This window comes from Argentina anserina, chromosome 6 (assembly GCF_933775445.1).
Source record: "Argentina anserina chromosome 6, drPotAnse1.1, whole genome shotgun sequence".
Lineage (NCBI taxonomy): Eukaryota > Viridiplantae > Streptophyta > Magnoliopsida > Rosales > Rosaceae > Argentina > Argentina anserina.
Window position 1 is genome coordinate 29,288,182 of NC_065877.1, and position 18,348 is coordinate 29,306,529.

The window sequence follows — 18,348 nt, forward strand, 5'->3', positions numbered from 1 at the left end:
AAGCTATTTAAAATTGTAATATTATATGTATATAAAAGTTTAGTAAGTTTTTTCTCATTTTGAACTAGAATTTTAGATAATACAATGAATTTTTTTATTTGATTATTGTTTTAGTTAGTTATCTTATCTAAAATGATAAATATATTTATTAAATAGGTTAAACGGGTTGGAAACGGGTAACCCGTTTAATAAATAGGTTGAGTTTGGGTTTAAATTTTTGACACGATTATTAAATGGGTTGAGTTTAGGTTTACATTTTATAACACGCGAGATACCTTGATCCGACACGACCCATTGACAGCCCTAATTAGAAACAGACCCTAACATGAATTCACATACGGTGTAATAGTATTAGAGAATGTACGTTAAAATATGCATAAATGGTCTTGCATTTCTTGTGAAAGAAACTACCACAAAAAAATAACGTCTCAATTGGGAATTAGTAAAGTGACAAATTCAGAAATTGGTCCACTTTCATGAATATCATTACAAGGATGAAGATGATTGTTGGGAAGAAAATTAGGTTAGAAATTGGTACTATGCTCTATCTTTCATCGATCAAATATGTTATATCGCAATAGTCTGAAATGTCACGAAAGTTAAATGATACAAAACAAATTTACATAAATTTGATCTATCGCTACTTTTGCTAATCCGAGAGAGTTAAAATTTTAATCCCAAAAAAGAAAGACTGACTTCCAAATGGGATTAATTACACGTACATATAGCATGTTGTTAGTTTAAGGACCCTTAAATTAGTTTAATTATTAGTGTTTATATATGAATAAAATTATCAAATTAACTAACCAGATTCCTTTGGGATCTTAAACAAGAAGTCAAGGACTAACCACAATTAACATATTTTTCTTCCCCGTTTGCGAAAGAGTAAAGCTCTAGAACTATATACGTACGTCACTCGCGATCGATATATGATAAATTCCCCATTTTCCCTTTTTTAGGGCAAACTGCTAGCTTCCTCTAGGTATTGCCAAACGTGAAGGAATTATTAGGAGTTTGGGAGAACGTACGCTTTCACCACCAATCTTTCTGTTGGAAAATTCCGTGGTAATATAGCACTGCACGTTCTATACACATCAAAGCCATATCTTAAAGACACCTAACAAGAGCATCTATTAGCTCTGCATTTCTTTTCGCTGATTAAATCAATCAAGATCTGCCTTTATCAGCTGGGCATGTAGTTTTCTTGTGTACGTGATTCATATAATGACAGGTTCTTGTCGATCACATGGAATATGCAGGGATGTGCGTACGTATATGTTCTGCTCATGAATGCTGTTCTTTTCATTTAGCTGAGAGAAAGAAAGGAATTAAACAGCTGAAAAGGACCCAGGTCCATATGAATCATTTGTTTGATGATCAAAGAAACAAAACAAACACAAAAAATATTGATTGAAGGAACTCTTTGTAATATCTCATATATTTAAAGGGTAAAGTAATATATATATATTATTTGCATTTTGAATAAAATGTTATTGATCAGACGACTTGTTAATAAAATGTGTATTAAGTTAAGTAAAGTTTGTTTTGAAACATATTTGAACGTGGTGGATATCAGTAATAACCGAATATTCGAAAAACATGAAATATTTGTGAGTTTGTTACGAGAATTGATTTACTAAATTAAAAAGGAAAACAAATGATTAGATAATACAATAAATAAAATAGATAAAAGATGGAGATCTAGAGGAGTCAGTAGAAACTGATATATGGAGATGATTAGAACAAAAGGAGGCGGTTGTGGAGATAAAGGAGGAGCACACCAACTTTCTTTGGGGATCTGAGGGATTGGAGCTAAGTAGCACGGACACGGATACGGACACGATTCGATATGTAGACACGGCATATCGATTTTTTTTAACACGGACACGTGGTAGACACGTTAATTAAATATTATTTTAATATATATAGGTATTACAAATTGAAATCTAAGATATAGTTTCTTAATTAAAAAAATTTAAACAAAGATTCAAACCAATTACTAAAATATTGACTTTTGAGGAAAATTCGACATTCTAAACATATATTTTGATAAATTTTCAAGAATTTTTTTTTATTAATATAAATTTTAAACTATTTGGATAAGGAGCATCAATATACACAAAAGCAATTCAGGAAGAATGCTAGGGAGTTCACATCCTATTGGAGTAACCAAGGTTCGAATCACACTATGTGCAATTTTGTGATTGTATTGCATGTGCGTGTCCAGATCCTATCCAAGTAAGGATACGCGTGTCCTAAACGCATCCAAATAAGCATACGCATGTCCAGCGTATTTGAGTGTATCCAAGGCATATCGTGTCTGTGTCCGTGTCGGACACGCAATACGTGTGGTGTTGCACATGTCCTTGCTACATAGGATTGGAGGGATTAGAGGGCTCTCTCTCTCTGGGGGTCCTAGACACCTTCTCCACTGAAATGGAAAATCGTTATCTTCTTTATTAACCTCAATTCGGCGAGGCCAAGCTGCTGAGTTCTCTTGAAATACTCCTCGTCTCTCTGATCTTTCTATGAACCTATTGAACCACTAGTTCGGGTTGTTATCTTTCTTTGGAGATGGAGAAATTTGGAATATTTTCCTTGGTTTCGGATTGAGGTCGGGGTGTCGCACTCTCATTCCTACTCAATAATTATACAACACTACCATACAAGTTATGTTAAAGTTATAGACATTAGGAACACTAAAAATTGAATAAGAATCGATGTTGCAATTAATTTTAATGTTTTCAAGGTCAACTTTTTGAAATATATTACGATAGGCGTCAGTGTTGCTAGGAATACAACACCATCTCATCAGGCTACTGTATTTTATAAGAAGTTATAGGCCTTAGACAGTCTCAATCACACTAAAAAATTGAATAAGAGTTGATGGTACCATAAAGTTTAATGTTTTCAAAACCAAACATTTGAAAAATATTATCACGAAGCCTTCTGGTGCGACGAATACAATACTACAATACAAGTTATTGTATTTTAAATCAAAGTTATAGGCCTTAGGCACACTAAAAATTGAGTAACAGTATATGTTGTCTTATTTATGTCGTTATTGACACATATTCAAGTTTTAGTCTCTTTAAAGTATAACACATGAAAAAAATGTACAATAGCGTTTCTTAGTGTTAGGAATATGACGTCATTTTATGAGAAGATCATATTTTAAGACACTTTATTTGTCATATGCATACTAATACAGTAATACCTATGGAAGAGTCAATGAGGACGGAAAAATGATATTATCTTTATGTTCTTATTGACAATTGATCAAGATTTTGATTTTTTAAGACTCGACACATGAGGAAAATTTCAATAGCGGTCGGTAGTGTTAGGAATACAACACCACCATAAAAGTTTTCAAGTTATCGTATCTTATGTCAAAGATTAGGAATACAAGTCAGCATAGTGAAAAGAGATTTAAAAAAGAAAAGAAAAGGTAGCAGTAGTGTGCAAAGGTTACGGGTCGGGTTAAGCTCAAGCAGACGGTTTTTATTTTCACTTCCACAAGACTTGAACGACAACTGAAAAGACCACAGCAAATTCAGCTCTCAGAGAAATTCGAAAGCTGTATTCCAGAATTGGATCTAAAGCTTATCAGGTAAGTCTTATCCTTCGTGTTCTGAATTCGATAACCCCTTCATGAAATATTTGGATTCTGACTCTTTTAGATAGAAAATAGATGTAGAAATTGCCTGTTTTGTATTTTCTGGGCTCGACTCAAAGTAATGATCCCTTTAATTCCTCCATTTGAGTTAAAGGGCTCATCTTGTTATCAAAGTTTGAATCTTTATTACATCAATTGAGTTTTTTATCCGATTGAGGTTGGAGTTTCTGGAATTAGAAGCTTAAGTTTGTGTATCAATAACAATTTCATTTAGCAAAAAAAATTAATCTTTAATGGCTTGTATTAGAGGACGTTATCGGTTTATGTGGTTAAGTGTGTGTTCTCCATTTCGTTTATGATTTTTTGATGCTATGTAATTGAGTTTGGATCGGCTGCTTGCAATTTTTGTAAAATGTCTGATATCGGATATGTTATTTGAGATTTCAAGCTAACAAAACTGGAAATTTCGTCAACCTAGTAATCTGAGTAACTGAATCTGTGATCATGGAATGTGGAAACCTTTTCGATTCAGTTTCACTTTACACATTGTCAAAGTTTTTTACTTTAGAGAGAACTAATTGAAAGATGTTTGGTATTTGGTGCTCAGTTATGTGGAAGCGTGGAAACAAATCGAAACAGTATAATGGGCCTCCAAACCGTGTCGTTGCATTTCTGGTTGTGTCTGTCACATTAGTTATCGTTGTTTACATATTGTTGTTTCACAACACTGATCAGAAGCCAAATCCAGTACTTGGACTTCGAATGGAAAAGTGGAATAGCTTCGAGTCAGTGGTGCAACTATCTCCGACTATAGAGTTCCGGAATGGAACAGATGTTATATGGCAAATACCAGATTCACCTAAAACAGTCCTCTTTCTGGCTCATGGTTGTGATGGTAGAGCTGCTAACTTTTGGGACAAGTCTAATACCTGCCCAAACTGCGTTGGTTTGCCAGAAGAAAGACTAATTGTTCTTCATGCTCTTGCTAGAAAGTTTGCAGTTCTTACTATTTCAAGTAAAGGGAGGTGCTGGGCTTTCGGGAAGGAATTAATTATTGTTAAGGATATTATCACATGGTGGGTGAAGAAAAATAAGCTTGAGAAACTTCCTCTTGTGGCTTTGGGCGCCTCTTCTGGGGGATACTTTGTCTCTGTGCTTGCCACTGAGCTGAAGTTCAGTAGTATTACACTAATGATTGCTGAAGGGATGTTTAATCAAATAGATATAACAGAGAACTATCCGCCTACCCTATTTGTCCACATGCCTAAAGATCAATTTAGGCAGAAAAAGATAGCCGAGTATATGGAAGTTTTGAAAAATAATGGTGTTGATGTTGAAGAGATAGAGTCCATGGAGTTTCCCTTGTCACCATATGTCTTAGCTAACAGAATCCCAGGTCTTGATCAGTCTGTTTCTGCTAAGCTCTTTGAACTCTTCCGCCATGAGGGGTTTATTGATGAGAATGGATATATGAAGAACGATGGCCGCAGAACACATTGGAAAGAAGCTGCAAAAAAGAGTAATATCATTTCTCCAGACAAGCAGCTAGCCCATTACATACAGGAGGAGTTAAATCTTGCATTCGCGTTCCATGAAATGACAAGCTTACACTGTGACAGAATCTTTAAATGGTTTGAATCTCATATGAGGTGAATAACAGTCAAATCTTCGTCCACAAGATGACAAGTAAGGCTTTGTTTCTAACTTTTGGTTCTAGGGTGGGAAGGATTTGAAAGAAAATGAAACACGACCTGTTAAGTTATATATTGGATCAATCAGTGATGAAGTCTGGCTTGGAGAAAGAGGCGTATTGCATTAGCTCATCAAGCTAGGAAGGTCGATTATGCCATGGATTTTAGGTAAATTTTGACTGTCCTTAAGAAAGAAGAAGAGTATGTGCAAATGTATTTTTCTCTTACACAATGTGGAAGTAAGAATTGTAATGTCACTGATTTGATGAGGTGCAAATCGTAAAACATTTAACCGGTATAAAACAATTGAAGCAGATATTCTGATCAACTATCACAACTTACTACAAAACAAGAAGTACGAAATAGAAAATAGGATTTGGAAGAATGATTACAAAACATGATATACTGTTGATCTGTCAGATTATGAATGTAAACATTGTATTCCTTATCCTGCTCTGTAATCTGGCAGCTTCATTCCTGACTTCTTCACTCCTATCTCAAACATATGACCAGTGGAAAATTAATGTCATCAATACATATTCTACACATCTATATCCTGTTTGAACTTATACATATGCAAAATGTCACTGAGCATTGAATTGTATTCCACTCATCAAACTCATTCCTTCTGTTTCATGTATCTTTATCTGAAAGTAGTTTGAAGTATATATCATCTCAGATATCAGCTTGATTTCTTAATAAACCCTCAACAGTTTTGTTTGTAGAAGCTAACGGCAAATGTTGCTATCTCCTATCTCCTTTCGACACCTGAAGCTAGGTATTCTCATTAGCCCTGCCTTCAGGCAGCTTGCAGCTCTGCACAGATGACCTCATGTATCTCTCACCTTTTTAGCCTTAGACTCGAGCTTATGACCTCTATGGTGGCTGCTTTTTTGGTTGATTCTTAAGGATGCGCTATATTCCTTGTTCTATATCAAGGTCAGTGTCTTGGTGTTTTTCTTTTATATACAGATTACTCGGAGTCTCTTTGGGTCAATGACATGATTTTTGTTACTCAAATGAAAATGGCATGATACATTGACACCATCACATAGGGCTCATCATTTAGCCCGCGGATCCGAAAAACCCGGGGAGGCCAGCAAGCCCGTTGGGCTTTTACCTGGCCCGGTCTGCAAGAAAGCCCGCCAAATCCCGCTTCCGTGAGTGGAGGGCTGAGCTTAGTTTAGAGGTGTGAAACCCGCCCGGTCAGCCAAAAGCCCGCTAGCCCGACCTGCCAAAAGCCCGCAAGGCCCGCCAAGATATAAAATATTATACATGTATATAATATATTATACATATAACAATTATATGTCTTTTTTGGTAACATTATGAAGCAACTATATGAAGTATATGAAGTAAACTTCTTGGGATTTATCGACACCAACTGATGTTATCGGTACTAATATTTAGGGTGTAATATCCCGAATTTTCGGATTCGAATTGTATGAATTCTTGGAAATTATTAAACCTGGAAAATTGAATAAATAGTATTTTTTTCCGCTTCACGACGATGTCAAAACGAAACGGAACCGTCGTCGGAAATTAAAAATTTAAAACGTTACGTTTCCGCGACACGAGAGTCGACTTTTACTCCGTCGCTCGTGTCCGAAAATTTCCTTCACGAAAGTTGTAGAGCTCGTCGATACAATTTCGTGGGCACGTCACGCACCTTAATCGGACGTCGTATGTGAAAGTTATTGACGACGGAAGTTGGTTTCCGATTTTGGAAATTGTATAAAAGGAGATTTTTGCAAACCCTATTTTCCAAAAACAGAAATCTCTCTCTCTCTCTCTCTCTCTCTCTCTCTCTCTCTCTCTCTCTCCACAACCCTCTCTCCCTCTCGACCCCGACCCCCTCTAAAAAAAATTCCTTCGCCGATCTCGCGCCTCCGGCCGGTGTGGCTCTCACCGCCGGTCCCAAGACCGCTGCAAGCTCGATTGCACCAACCCCTGGGCGAGACGCGTCCTCCTCGCCACCGTAAAGCCTCGCTGACAAGCGACAATTTCTGAAAAACCTCGCCGCCGATTCAAGATTCGCCGTCGGAGAATGGAGCCATAGGTCCTTGCAAATCGACCCTTGGTTGGAGTGTAGCACGAAATTGAAGCTTCAATTGGAGGTTTTAGCGTCGGAGGTGAGCTTGGGAATTCTGAAACCTCCCAGCAACTTTATGGCCAATCCCCGGCGATATGGGTTGCAACGAAGGTATGGTTGTGATCACCTCTACATGATCTTCATCTTTCTTGTTTCAGTGTTTGTAATTTTGTTGAGTTTTGGGCGGAGTGGTTGGAGTAGCGCGTGTCGCCGTCTGTGGCGGCTCGTGGGTGGTTGTGGAGGTGCAGGGACACGACATTAAGTCGTGGAAGGGAGGAGGAGAAGAAAAGAGAGAGTTTTGGGCGGCGGTGGGCAAGCCACGCGCGCCGGTTTGGGCGGTACGTGAGCTCCATGCGCTGGTACTGTGGGTGGCGTGTGAGCGCCCCCCGCGGTTGTCGGAGGGTGGCGGGTGAAACCCACGCGCCGCTACGTGCGGAGGCGCGTGAACAGTGTTTCTGAACAATATTTTTTTTAAAAGTAATTTCTGTACAGTAAATGTAAAAGGTAATTTTATGTACAGTAAATTGTAAAAAGTAAATTCCGTACAGTAATAATGTAAAAAGTAATTTATGTACATTAATTGTAAAAAGTAATTATCTAAATAGTAAATCAGTGATTAGTATTTACTGGAATAGTATTTACAATGAAACAGTACATTGATTTACAGTATATGTAAACACTATGTACATGAACAATATTTGCGTGAACAGTAATTACGTAAAAATAATAAATTGCTGAACAGTAAACAGTAGTACTGATTCGGCATTTGAGGTTTTACGTAACGTTTCTAACCACTTTATTATACAACTAGGTAATCGACAAAACAAGTGAAAGATTTACTGTCGGTATTGTGGAATTTCGCTCAGGAAAACAAGGTGAATAGATCTCACTATGACGAGTCTCCCCTTGGCGGAGATTCATAATTACGCTTTATTTAAAAGACCAAACTATGATATGTATATGATATAGTGGGTTGTTATACTATATACTGTCATACTCGTATTTCCAAATGAGTTTATTTACAGCACCAATATTTATTTTATTTAAGCATGAGTCACTTAGTTTTTGTGCAATAACATGTGAGGATTGTATTGTACGTGGTTTTAACTTTGAGTCATGTTAAAACGTTTTCTATCTTCGGACGTGTTGGCAGTATCGAAACCTAGCCTTGGCTGGGTGACAGTTACGATGAGTGCATTTATAATTAAATATTTTATGTATTTTCTTTTGTATACTATGCGTGTTATACTGTTGATTTACTCATACGAGCTGCAAAGCTTACCGGGTTTGTGTTTACAATCCCGGTGCACCTATTCGATAGTGTAGGGGATAGTTTTGCAGGTGTGGATTAGTAGAATTGAAGGGCTACTATGAAGATTTCGAAGTTTCATTATTTATATTTGTGATGAGGATTTTACATTTCAATTTGATATAATGCTTGAATTATAAACTGGTTTTGTAATAATCAAATCGACTGAGATGTACTATGAACCCAGTTATGATACGCTGTGACTATTAGATGATTTCGATTTTTGAGTTAACACTTGAAATTTAGGGGTCGTGACATAGGGACCCAGTTAAAACTCATCTAATTTGAACATCATCTCACCGTCAGAATTTTCGGTAAACCGAAAACACCACTAATATATCCTAAGGGATAACTCATTACCAGGATGCAAACGTCGAAAGCCACTTGCATATTTGAAATCATCTAATTTTTGTCATTGATTGTGGGCAGTCGCACTGAGCAAACTCATTTGGCAAAGCCCCGGTCAATGTGGTTTTAATATGTCGAAATGCCTTTTTTTGTTGACCGTTAGTAAGGATGGTCAAACTATGTCTAAAATGGACAAAATTTTACAGGGTCCCTCAAGGCCGGCCTTGGGCTAAAGCCACTAAAGCACAAGCTTTGGGCCCCTAATTTTAAGGGCCCTCAAAATTAATCATATACACATAGTAAAAAAAAAACTGGGTCGTAAAAGAAGGAGGCCACGTTCTTATATTTTTTTCAATTTTCTGACTTTATCTCTTCCTCTCTTTCTCTAATTCTCTCCTCTGTAAAAAAAATTACCGTCACAGCTCCGGGACTTCTCGAAGATTCTCAACACCGCTGGCCCTTCAGCTAATCTCTCTCTCTGATACGTTACTGGTCTCCCCTTTCAATTCTTTTCAATTTTGTATATGTTTTTGTTTAGAGAGAGTAGGATGAAAGATTGGGAATATGTGGTGTTTGATAAAGTTAAAGATGTATGTGTGCTTTTCGATACAAATCTGAGCTTAGATATTAGATTGATAGATTCCATTAGTGTTTGGATTTCTGGCTCATTTGGTTTTTTCCGAAGCAATCTTCTAATGAATGGAAAAAAATTCGCCAATCTTTGATTCATATAGGATGTAGAAATGTCTAAAACTCTAAATGATTGAATGGATTGTAAGGAAAACGAATTTGCAGGAGATTATTGCGTGCTTGGCTTGATGAAACTTAGTTTTAATTGGCTGCTTTGTTTACAAAGTGTAGTTGTTAGTTATGGTAGCCTTTCCATGTTATTCATATTGCATATCTTCTTTTGTATACCATATTGTTATGGCCGTCAATAAATTTATATTGTATGAGCTTCTTAGTTTTTGGAATGAAAAATATGGTGACGAGGTCATGCTCATGATACAAATTGAACATTAGTATCTGTTTTCTATGGTTTTATCAGATTATGACAACAATTTTGTTATATTTTGCAGGGTGCTATATGGCTACAATCAGGAAGTATCCTTCTCGGGCTAAAAAAAAAAGAGATTAAGAGGAGGGAGGCGCTAAAGAAGGTTCAAGCAAGAATGTCAATTTTTGAGTAAAAGGTATTGATATTTGTAACTTTTATATTTTTGCTTCAAACATTATATCATTTTATTATTATTGAAAGTTTTATTGCTATGTTTTGTTATTTCAAAAAATTTATTGTTTCAAATTTTTTTTTTGGACAATGGCCCCAATTTTTCTCATCGCTTCGAGCCCTGAAAATCTCAGGGCCGGCCCTGGGGTCCCTAAATATATATACCGATCACATCTGCTAGTGTCGATCGACCGTATTTAGAACCAGAGTTGTTGATCACCGAAATGTCCACTAACGTATTATAACCTTTACACTGGGTTTAAAATAAAACTATCGCATTATATAGTGACTATATGAAGGAAACTTCGCGGAATTAATCGACACCAGCCGATGTGATCGGTCCTTATATATAGTGACCCTATAAACATTTCATCTAATTCGGACCTCGTTTAACTGTCGGAATTTCCGGTAAACCGAAAACACAACTAATATGCCCTAAGGGATGACCCATTTCAAAGATGCGAACACCGAAAACCGTTTACATATCTGAAATGACCTAATTTTTGTTACCTATCATGCGCGGTCGCACTGAGGAAACCCATTTGGCAAAGCCCTGGTCAATGGGGTTTCAATATGTCAAAACGCCTCTTTTTTTGTTTACCGTAGGTACGAACGGTCAAACTATGTCCAAAATGGACGAAATTTTTACGTAGTCCCTAAATATATATACCGATCACATCTGCTAGTGTCGATCGACCATATTTCAAATTAGAGTTGTCGATCGCCTAACTGTCCACTAATATATCATAACCTTTAAATTAGGTTTTATAATAAAATTATTGCATTATGAAGGGACTATATGAATGAAACTTCTTGGGATCAATCGACACCAGCCGATGTGATTGGTATACATATTTAGTGACCCTGTAAAAATTTCATCCAATTCGGACCTCATTTGACCGTCGGAATTTCCGGTAAACCGAAAACACCACTAATATGCTATAAGGGAGGACCCATTACAGAGATGCGAACATTGAAAGCCGTTTGTACATTTGAAATTATATAATTTTTGTTACCTATCGTGCGCAGTCGTACTGAGGAAACTCATTTGGCAAAGCCCCTATCAATGAGGATTTTAATATGTTAAAACACCTCTTTTGACCGTAGGTACGAACGGTCAAACCATGTCCAAAACTAACGAAATTTTTACGGGGTCCCTAAATATATATACCAATCGACCATATTTCGAACTTGAGTTGTTGATCGCCAAAATGTCCACTAATGTATCATAAAATTTCTATTAGGTTTATAATAAAACTATCGCATTATGAAACGACTATATGAAGAAAACTTTTCGGAATCGATCGACACCATCCGATGTGATCGTTATATATATTTAATGATCATTTTAAAATTCATCCAATTCGGATCTCGTTTGACCGTCGGAATTTCCGGTAAACCATATGTACGGACGCCTTTTTGAAACGCCTTTTTTTTACCGTATGTATGGACGGTTAAACCATGTTCAAAACGGACGAAATATTAATGGGGTCGCTAAATATATATATTGACCACATCTACTGTTTTCGATCGACAATATTTCGAAACTAGAACTTATTTGTAATTTTTTTAGAATGTTTTCTAATAATTCTTTTATTCTTCTAAACCTGCAAGGCCCGACTTAATCCGGCCCGTAAAAACCTGCAAAACCCACTTTAAGTGAGCGAATTTGAATCTTCATATTTATGAAAATACCCGGCCCGTCACTTATTTAAATGTGCTAAGGTCCGGCCCACCACTCATAGACCGGGATGAGTAACCCATTTCCTAACCCGGCCTACCATAAGATACTTTTCATTAGTGATATCACTTATTGTACATTGGGATGAGTAATCACATGACTTTATTGTAGCACAAATTTCAGACGGTGTTTTTATAATTTCTTACGAGATTTATCTTTTACAATAGGTAGTTAGACACTCCAGAAGAAAGTTGGGAAGTAAAACCATTCATCTAATTTTTGAAATATTAGAGGAAACTAATATGGCTATGTAATTGATCTGCTTCAACACTTCAATCACCTGTCTTGACAATTTTCCTATTATTATTTTTTCTCTACATTATATATATATATATATATATATATATCTTTTGTGATAATGGAAGAAAATCATAAACTATAATGGCTATGTTTTTGGGCAAAATTTTTTTTTTGCACCATTTGTTTGAAATGCTTTTCAAAATCCTCACTGGATGCTAAAATGATCAGCTGTTCATGCTAAATTAATTAGTCAGATTGTTTAAATTTCACTTGAGCATCTTGTAAGAGAGTAAGTCCATTCTTATTTTAGAGGTACCTGAGCAAAGTTGAGTTTCATTGTGGCCATGTTATTGTCATAGAAAAGGTTTTTTGAACAATATGACTAATGACAATCTAAGCTAAATTGTAATTTGCAAGCAATACTTTTTTTCTTTCTATTTTGTTGTTTGAGAATGTTAGAATTGTTGCAAGTAGGAAGTCAGGGTTCTTATGAAAATACTTGTAACGACCCCAAAATTTCAAGCAAAAAAACTTAAATTTTTAAAGTCGTGAAACACCAAAACAATCTCAATGAATCAAAATCATTTTAAATGCCACAGCGGATCATTACTGAGTTCTCAATACAACTCAGACAAACCAATTATTACAAACCAAATTTATAATTCAATATTACATAAAAATGGAAATGTAATAATCCTCACAATCTCTCACAAAACACACAAATAAATCCTCACAAGTTCACACACAAATCCACAATAGAAACCTCACCACAAGCAGGATAATAAACGACTTCGAGTCCGCAGAGTTGTCATTCGATTCCCACTAATCGACACCTGCAGTAGTGTCCCCTACACCATCGAATTGGTGCACCGGGATTGTAAACACAAACCCGGTAAGCTTTACAGCTCGTATGAGTAAAATAAAACAAATATAACTCGGATATCAATATATACGACAATCCACAAATCAACAAATATAAATGCACTCATGAGTCAATGGACGGCCCATCTGATTGTCCAAAAAAAAAATGAAAATGAAAGTGCTCATGAGAAATTGGGCAACCCTTAATGTTTACCCAAATTGGGCAACCCTTTATTATATACATGTCATATTTCATAAACACGTCCGAAGACAAAACGTTTTAACAATCTTAACGTTAAAACCACGTACAATAATCTACTCATTATTTGTACAAATCGCATCACATGCTCAATATATAATTCTCATCACCACTGTGATCATATTCACAAACGAAATCCTAACAGTATATAATATAGCAAACTATATATATATATATATATATGTTCCTATTTACCATTTATACAATATATATATAATCCACTATATCATATACATGTCATATTTCGTTCTTTAATATTTTACAAAATCTTGAATCTCCGCAAGGGTATATTCGTAAATAAGTGAGATTTTACTCACGTTATCAACTCGAGCGTAATTCCACAATTTCTGAAGATAATTCATTTCCTTGTTTTATTGATCACCTTGAAAAGATAAGAAAAGAATTTAGAAATGTTTCGTAAACCTTTAAATGCCGAAACAGTAATAAGCTGTTACTGTTCAACTTTTTTTGGTTTTACGAATTTACTGTTCACTGAGTACTATTCACTGTACTACTATTCATGTATTAATGTACAAATACACATACATTACGTATTCATGTACGAGTACATATTGTTTACGTATTTTTGTACGTATAAATACTATTCAAATGTACATACTGTCTCAGTAAATAATAACTACTGAATTACCCTTCCAAAATTACTTTTTATATTTACTGAATGTAATTTACATTTACATTTACTGTACGTAAAATAAAATTTACATTTACCGTATGTAAATCACGTTTTTACATTCACCGTTGTAAAATAAATTTTTACAATTTACTGTGTCGAACCACTGTTCACGCGCCGCCATGTGCGGCGGTCCGTGGGTATACGCGCCACCACCGGCCGGCCGCGCGTGGCGTTCACGCGCCACTCACTGTGGCAGCGCGTGGGCCCACGCGCCGAGCCTAAAGCCGGCGCGTAGCACGCCACCGCCGCCCCCAAAACCTTCCTCTCCTCTTCCTCCTCCTTCCTACGATCTCAGACCACTCATAGGCTAACACATGCACCCCCACGCGCCGCCTCTAGGCGGTGGTAACCCTCTCCGCCATCCACTCTTCGATCTCACTCCAAACATACCAAAAATCATCACAACAACCACACAAATCATCCCTAGCATGAATCTCACCTCGATTCGATGGTGGCGAGCTCGCCTCGAGCACGGTGGTGGCGGAGAAGCTCGGGGCGGCGATTTGCAGAATCTTTGACGACGTTAGGCGTCCTCACGGCGGCGAGGCACGGGCTGGTGAGCTGAAGGGTGGCTGCATGGGTCCTCGCGATGCCGTAGGGGCGAGTGGTGCACGTCACGGCGGTCCAGTGAGCTAGATCGCCAGAGGCAATTTTCTGAGGTGAGGGTGAGGGAGTTCGGGGAGAGTGAAGATAGAGGGAGGCGGAGAGAGTGAGGAGAGAGAGAGTTTCCAATTATGGGAACCCTAGCTGAGAAAAAAAATCCTTTTTATACTAGTTTCTAAAATCGGAAACTAGTTTCCGACGTTAATAACTTTCACGTACGACTTCCGAATTGAACGCGGGACGCGTCCACGAACTCGTATCGACGAGCTCTACAAATTTTGTGAAGGGAGTTTTCGCAACCGAGCGACGGAATAAAAGTCGATATAATCGTTCGAAAACGTAATGTTTTTCTAATTAAACGTTCCGAGAACGTTTCCGTTTTCGTTTCGTAAAATCACAAATAATCAAATTCATGTTAATTGAATTTCACAACTTCATAGAATTCAAATCAAAACCAAATACCGTTTCAAAAAAATAGAGTTATTACAATACTGGTGGAAGTAGATATAGGAGCCAATGGATATGTGAGTATTTTGAGAGTGAATTAACACCAAGTACCCTCTCTTGACCTAATTTCTGTCATTTCCGGTTCTCGGTAGGTATGCATTTACTACTTTCTTGATACCTTCTGGTACTTATGAGACCATAGCATACTCGTTTGAATTAGGCTAGATGGTACACACGCTTTCCAGATTTCATTTATTAGTCATGATCTATGCCATTAACTTACTTTTGTGTACAGTGTCTCTCATGGCTACTATGCAGTATCTATTCAAATGATAAATGTCATTTTAACATTGATTGTTGCCTTATAGTTGGTGATCATGTTAGTGTCTGGTATTATTGCTACTGCTTGGTGTTTGCACGCATGAGATATGGAGTCCACAAGGATTTTCAAATTAATTTGAAATCAACCAAGAGACAAACATAAACTTAGCATTCATTAAAATGTAAACGGAGTATCCATCTTAACAACACCAAATAGAATAAGAGACTAAGGACATAACAATTTCTAGGATAAACCACACTGAAATAGTCTGAGATATAAGGTAGCAGTAGTACTCATAATTGAACTGTGAAACTGAAAGCAAATGTAGTGGTGAATCAAGCTCTGGGCTTGAGTTTTCCCTCGTTGGCCAGCCTGAAGAGACGGGCTTGGTTGGTTGCTACCTTGTTCGATCTTAGTCCTCTGACAAAACCGTCCCTGACTTGCGCGGTAGTGAAATGGAACCTGTTGTCCACCATAGAGTTGAGCAAGGAAGCAGTTCCTTCTCTGTAGAGTTCCCCAAGTCCATCAGTGCGAGTGTTGGAAAGCGCTTGATGCAAGTTCATGGAGCCTGATCCGAACCCTGGAACGCTAGTCAGACCAAAGGAATGGCCAAGTGTTGCCCACCAGCCCACAAGACCCCATATCACTGTGGGGTGGTTCCTCCAGTAGCTGCAACAAAACCATGGCTGTTAACTTCTCAAACTTAAAAGATGGTCATATATGATTCTATCTTTTGTATGTGTGATGTATTTCATGAGAGTACTTACGTGCATGTGAAGGGAGGGGAGTTGGGATCAGGAAGATAGGGAGGTGTAGGAACACCTGGAGTACCGGGGTCAATTGGTGGAGTTCCAATGAATGGGAGTGGGGGGCTTACAATGACAGGGGGGCTACCGCCTGAAGGTGGAGTTCCATAGGTTGGAGTTGGAGTTGGAGTTGTAGGTCTTGATGGGGTTGAAGGAGTTGATGGTCTTGATGATGGGGTACCACAGTAGGAAGGTGGTGATGGTGAAGGGCTGTAGCCTCCGTGAGAGGGAGGGCTGTAGCCTCCGTGAGAGGGAGGGCTGTAGCTTCCATGAGAGGGAGGGCTGTAGCCTCCATGAGAGGGAGGGCTGTAGCTTCCATGAGAGGGTGGGCTGTAGCCTCCATGAGAGGGAGGGCTGTAGCCTCCATGAGAGGGAGGGCTGTAGCCTCCATGAGAGGGAGGGTTGTGATGATGATGGGAAGGTGGACTTCCATGCGAACCTGCATTTCATGAAGTGAAAGATTAGGACATGAGTAGGCATATATTTAGATGACGAAAGTGAGAAAGTATATATAGCATGCATGCAGTGAAATAAAACCAAAGAAACAGACGCAATGTGTACGTGTGAGGAGGTCGAGAGAAAAATATACCTCCGGGAGGGCTTCCACCGTTGCCTGAAGGGGGAGTTACGGCACAAAGGTCTGGAGTGTAGTAGTTCTTCTGGTCCTCAAGGGTGGTGGATATGACAGGGATGACCAGGTTGTGGGTGAGCATGCCAGCAACCAAAGCCCATATGAACAAAGAAGAAGATGCTTTGTTCCTCATCACAGCACCCATTTTTGTTCTTCTTCAAGAAAGGTTGGGAACAGAACTGAAGGAGGAAGTGTGAGTTTGGCAGGAGGAAGAAGGGTGAATATAAAGGGGAGATAGAGAGAGAGTAAATATTTGCAGGTGAAGTAGTGAAGGTTGTTGATGTTGCAGGTGCATTTATTTTTCCAATTTACTCCTTGTGCTCTCTCTGGACAAGTTCTGGAGTCGCTTAGCTAGAAACATTGACACCATAAACATAACTTAGATCTCTCTCTCTCTCTCTCAGAGAAATAGGCCTATCATATGTGTTAAATTACTATTGAGAAGTTCATTGCTTCATGTGGCCTGCATGGAGAAAATCATGGGGCTCTTGGCATATAATATTTGCTGGTCTCAGGTTGGATCTGGAATAAATTATGGGATTAGGAACTAATTCAATTTCATCATAGGAGATATAATAGCAATTGTTTCCCTCTTTCTTGATGAAGCTCTTCGTCAAGAGAAATGCCGTTTAAATTTTTCAGAGAGCATGCCACAGTAATATGCAGCAATCAAAGACAAACCTTCCCTCCCCAGTTCTGTAACCAATGTATGATTCTCTTAGCAGGGTCAGTGTCGGCATGACTATTAATTTTATTTTCTCATGATAAAACATACTTTATTTTTTAATTCACCAAAAAAGAAAAAGAAAAAAAGATTAACTTAAACCAATTTAATTTATTACCAAGATTTTCCCATATCCTTGTCTCTGATCTGAAATTTAAACATGGTTTAGCTGGTCCCTATTACCCCATTATCTGCATATCTTGTATTACATATAATTCAATAGACTTCTTGGTTATGAACTTATGATTAGTTATTGTAACCTAAAATGTTGGATATGCATCAATGCATGATGTGGTACATGAAACCGCTTCAATTCATTTCCCAGTCATGGATGACAGATGTTGAACTCAGAGCTTAGTCCAGCCTAACCCTTAAAGATGAGTAATCTGTATTGGACCCATATTGATATTATCAATATAGGGTTCTCATCTTCTCCCAGCCCCAAATTCTTGATGTTCTAAAGTGTAATAACCCGATTTCTCGGATTCAAATTGTATAAATTCTTAGAATTGAATAACTTAGAAAATTTAATAAATCACATTTTTCGCTTCACGATGATGTCAAATGTCAAATCGAAAACAGACCGTTTTCGGAAATCTAAATGGGAAAAACGTTACGTTTTTGCGACGCGGGAGTCGACTTGTACTCCGTCCCTCGTTTCCGAAAACTTCATTCACAAAAGTTGTAGAGCTAGTCAATACGATTTCGTGGACGCGTCACGCGTTCTTCTCAGACG

The 18,348-nt window shown here is 37.7% G+C and overlaps 2 protein-coding genes across 2 annotated transcripts; one reads left to right on the forward strand and one right to left on the reverse strand.

Moving 5' to 3' along the window:
- The first annotated feature begins 3,462 nt into the window (after positions 1 to 3,462).
- LOC126799571 (uncharacterized) lies at positions 3,463 to 5,665 on the forward strand. Its single transcript, XM_050526799.1, has 2 exons — positions 3,463 to 3,610; positions 4,224 to 5,665. Exon 2 carries the CDS (start codon positions 4,226 to 4,228, stop codon positions 5,267 to 5,269), a length of 1,044 nt encoding a protein of 347 aa, XP_050382756.1. The 5' UTR covers positions 3,463 to 3,610; positions 4,224 to 4,225; the 3' UTR covers positions 5,270 to 5,665.
- Positions 5,666 to 15,786: 10,121 nt separating this feature from the next.
- On the reverse strand, positions 15,787 to 17,021 carry LOC126800091 (protodermal factor 1). Its single transcript, XM_050527375.1, has 4 exons — positions 16,847 to 17,021; positions 16,637 to 16,696; positions 16,219 to 16,498; positions 15,787 to 16,120 (listed from the first exon to the last, which is right to left on the reverse strand). The coding sequence occupies exons 1-4, from the start codon at positions 17,019 to 17,021 to the stop codon at positions 15,787 to 15,789; spliced, it is 849 nt and encodes a 282-aa protein (XP_050383332.1).
- Positions 17,022 to 18,348: the final 1,327 nt, after the last annotated feature.

What these genes read in the sequence shown, in the direction of transcription:
- LOC126800091 (XM_050527375.1), bottom strand. Translation starts at nt 17,021, where the DNA reads ATGAGGAACAAAGCATCTTCTTCTTTGTTCATATGGGCTTTGGTTGCT. An exon ending in CGGTGGAAGCCCTCCCGGAG is followed by an intron (nt 16,697 to 16,846) that starts GTATATTTTTCT and finishes CATGAAATGCAG; the next exon opens with GTTCGCATGGAAGTCCACCT. An exon ending in TCCCTCTCATGGAGGCTACA is followed by an intron (nt 16,499 to 16,636) that starts GCCCTCCCTCTC and finishes CCTCTCACGGAG; the next exon opens with GCTACAGCCCTCCCTCTCAC.
- LOC126799571 (XM_050526799.1), top strand. Translation starts at nt 4,226, where the DNA reads ATGTGGAAGCGTGGAAACAAATCGAAACAGTATAATGGGCCTCCAAAC.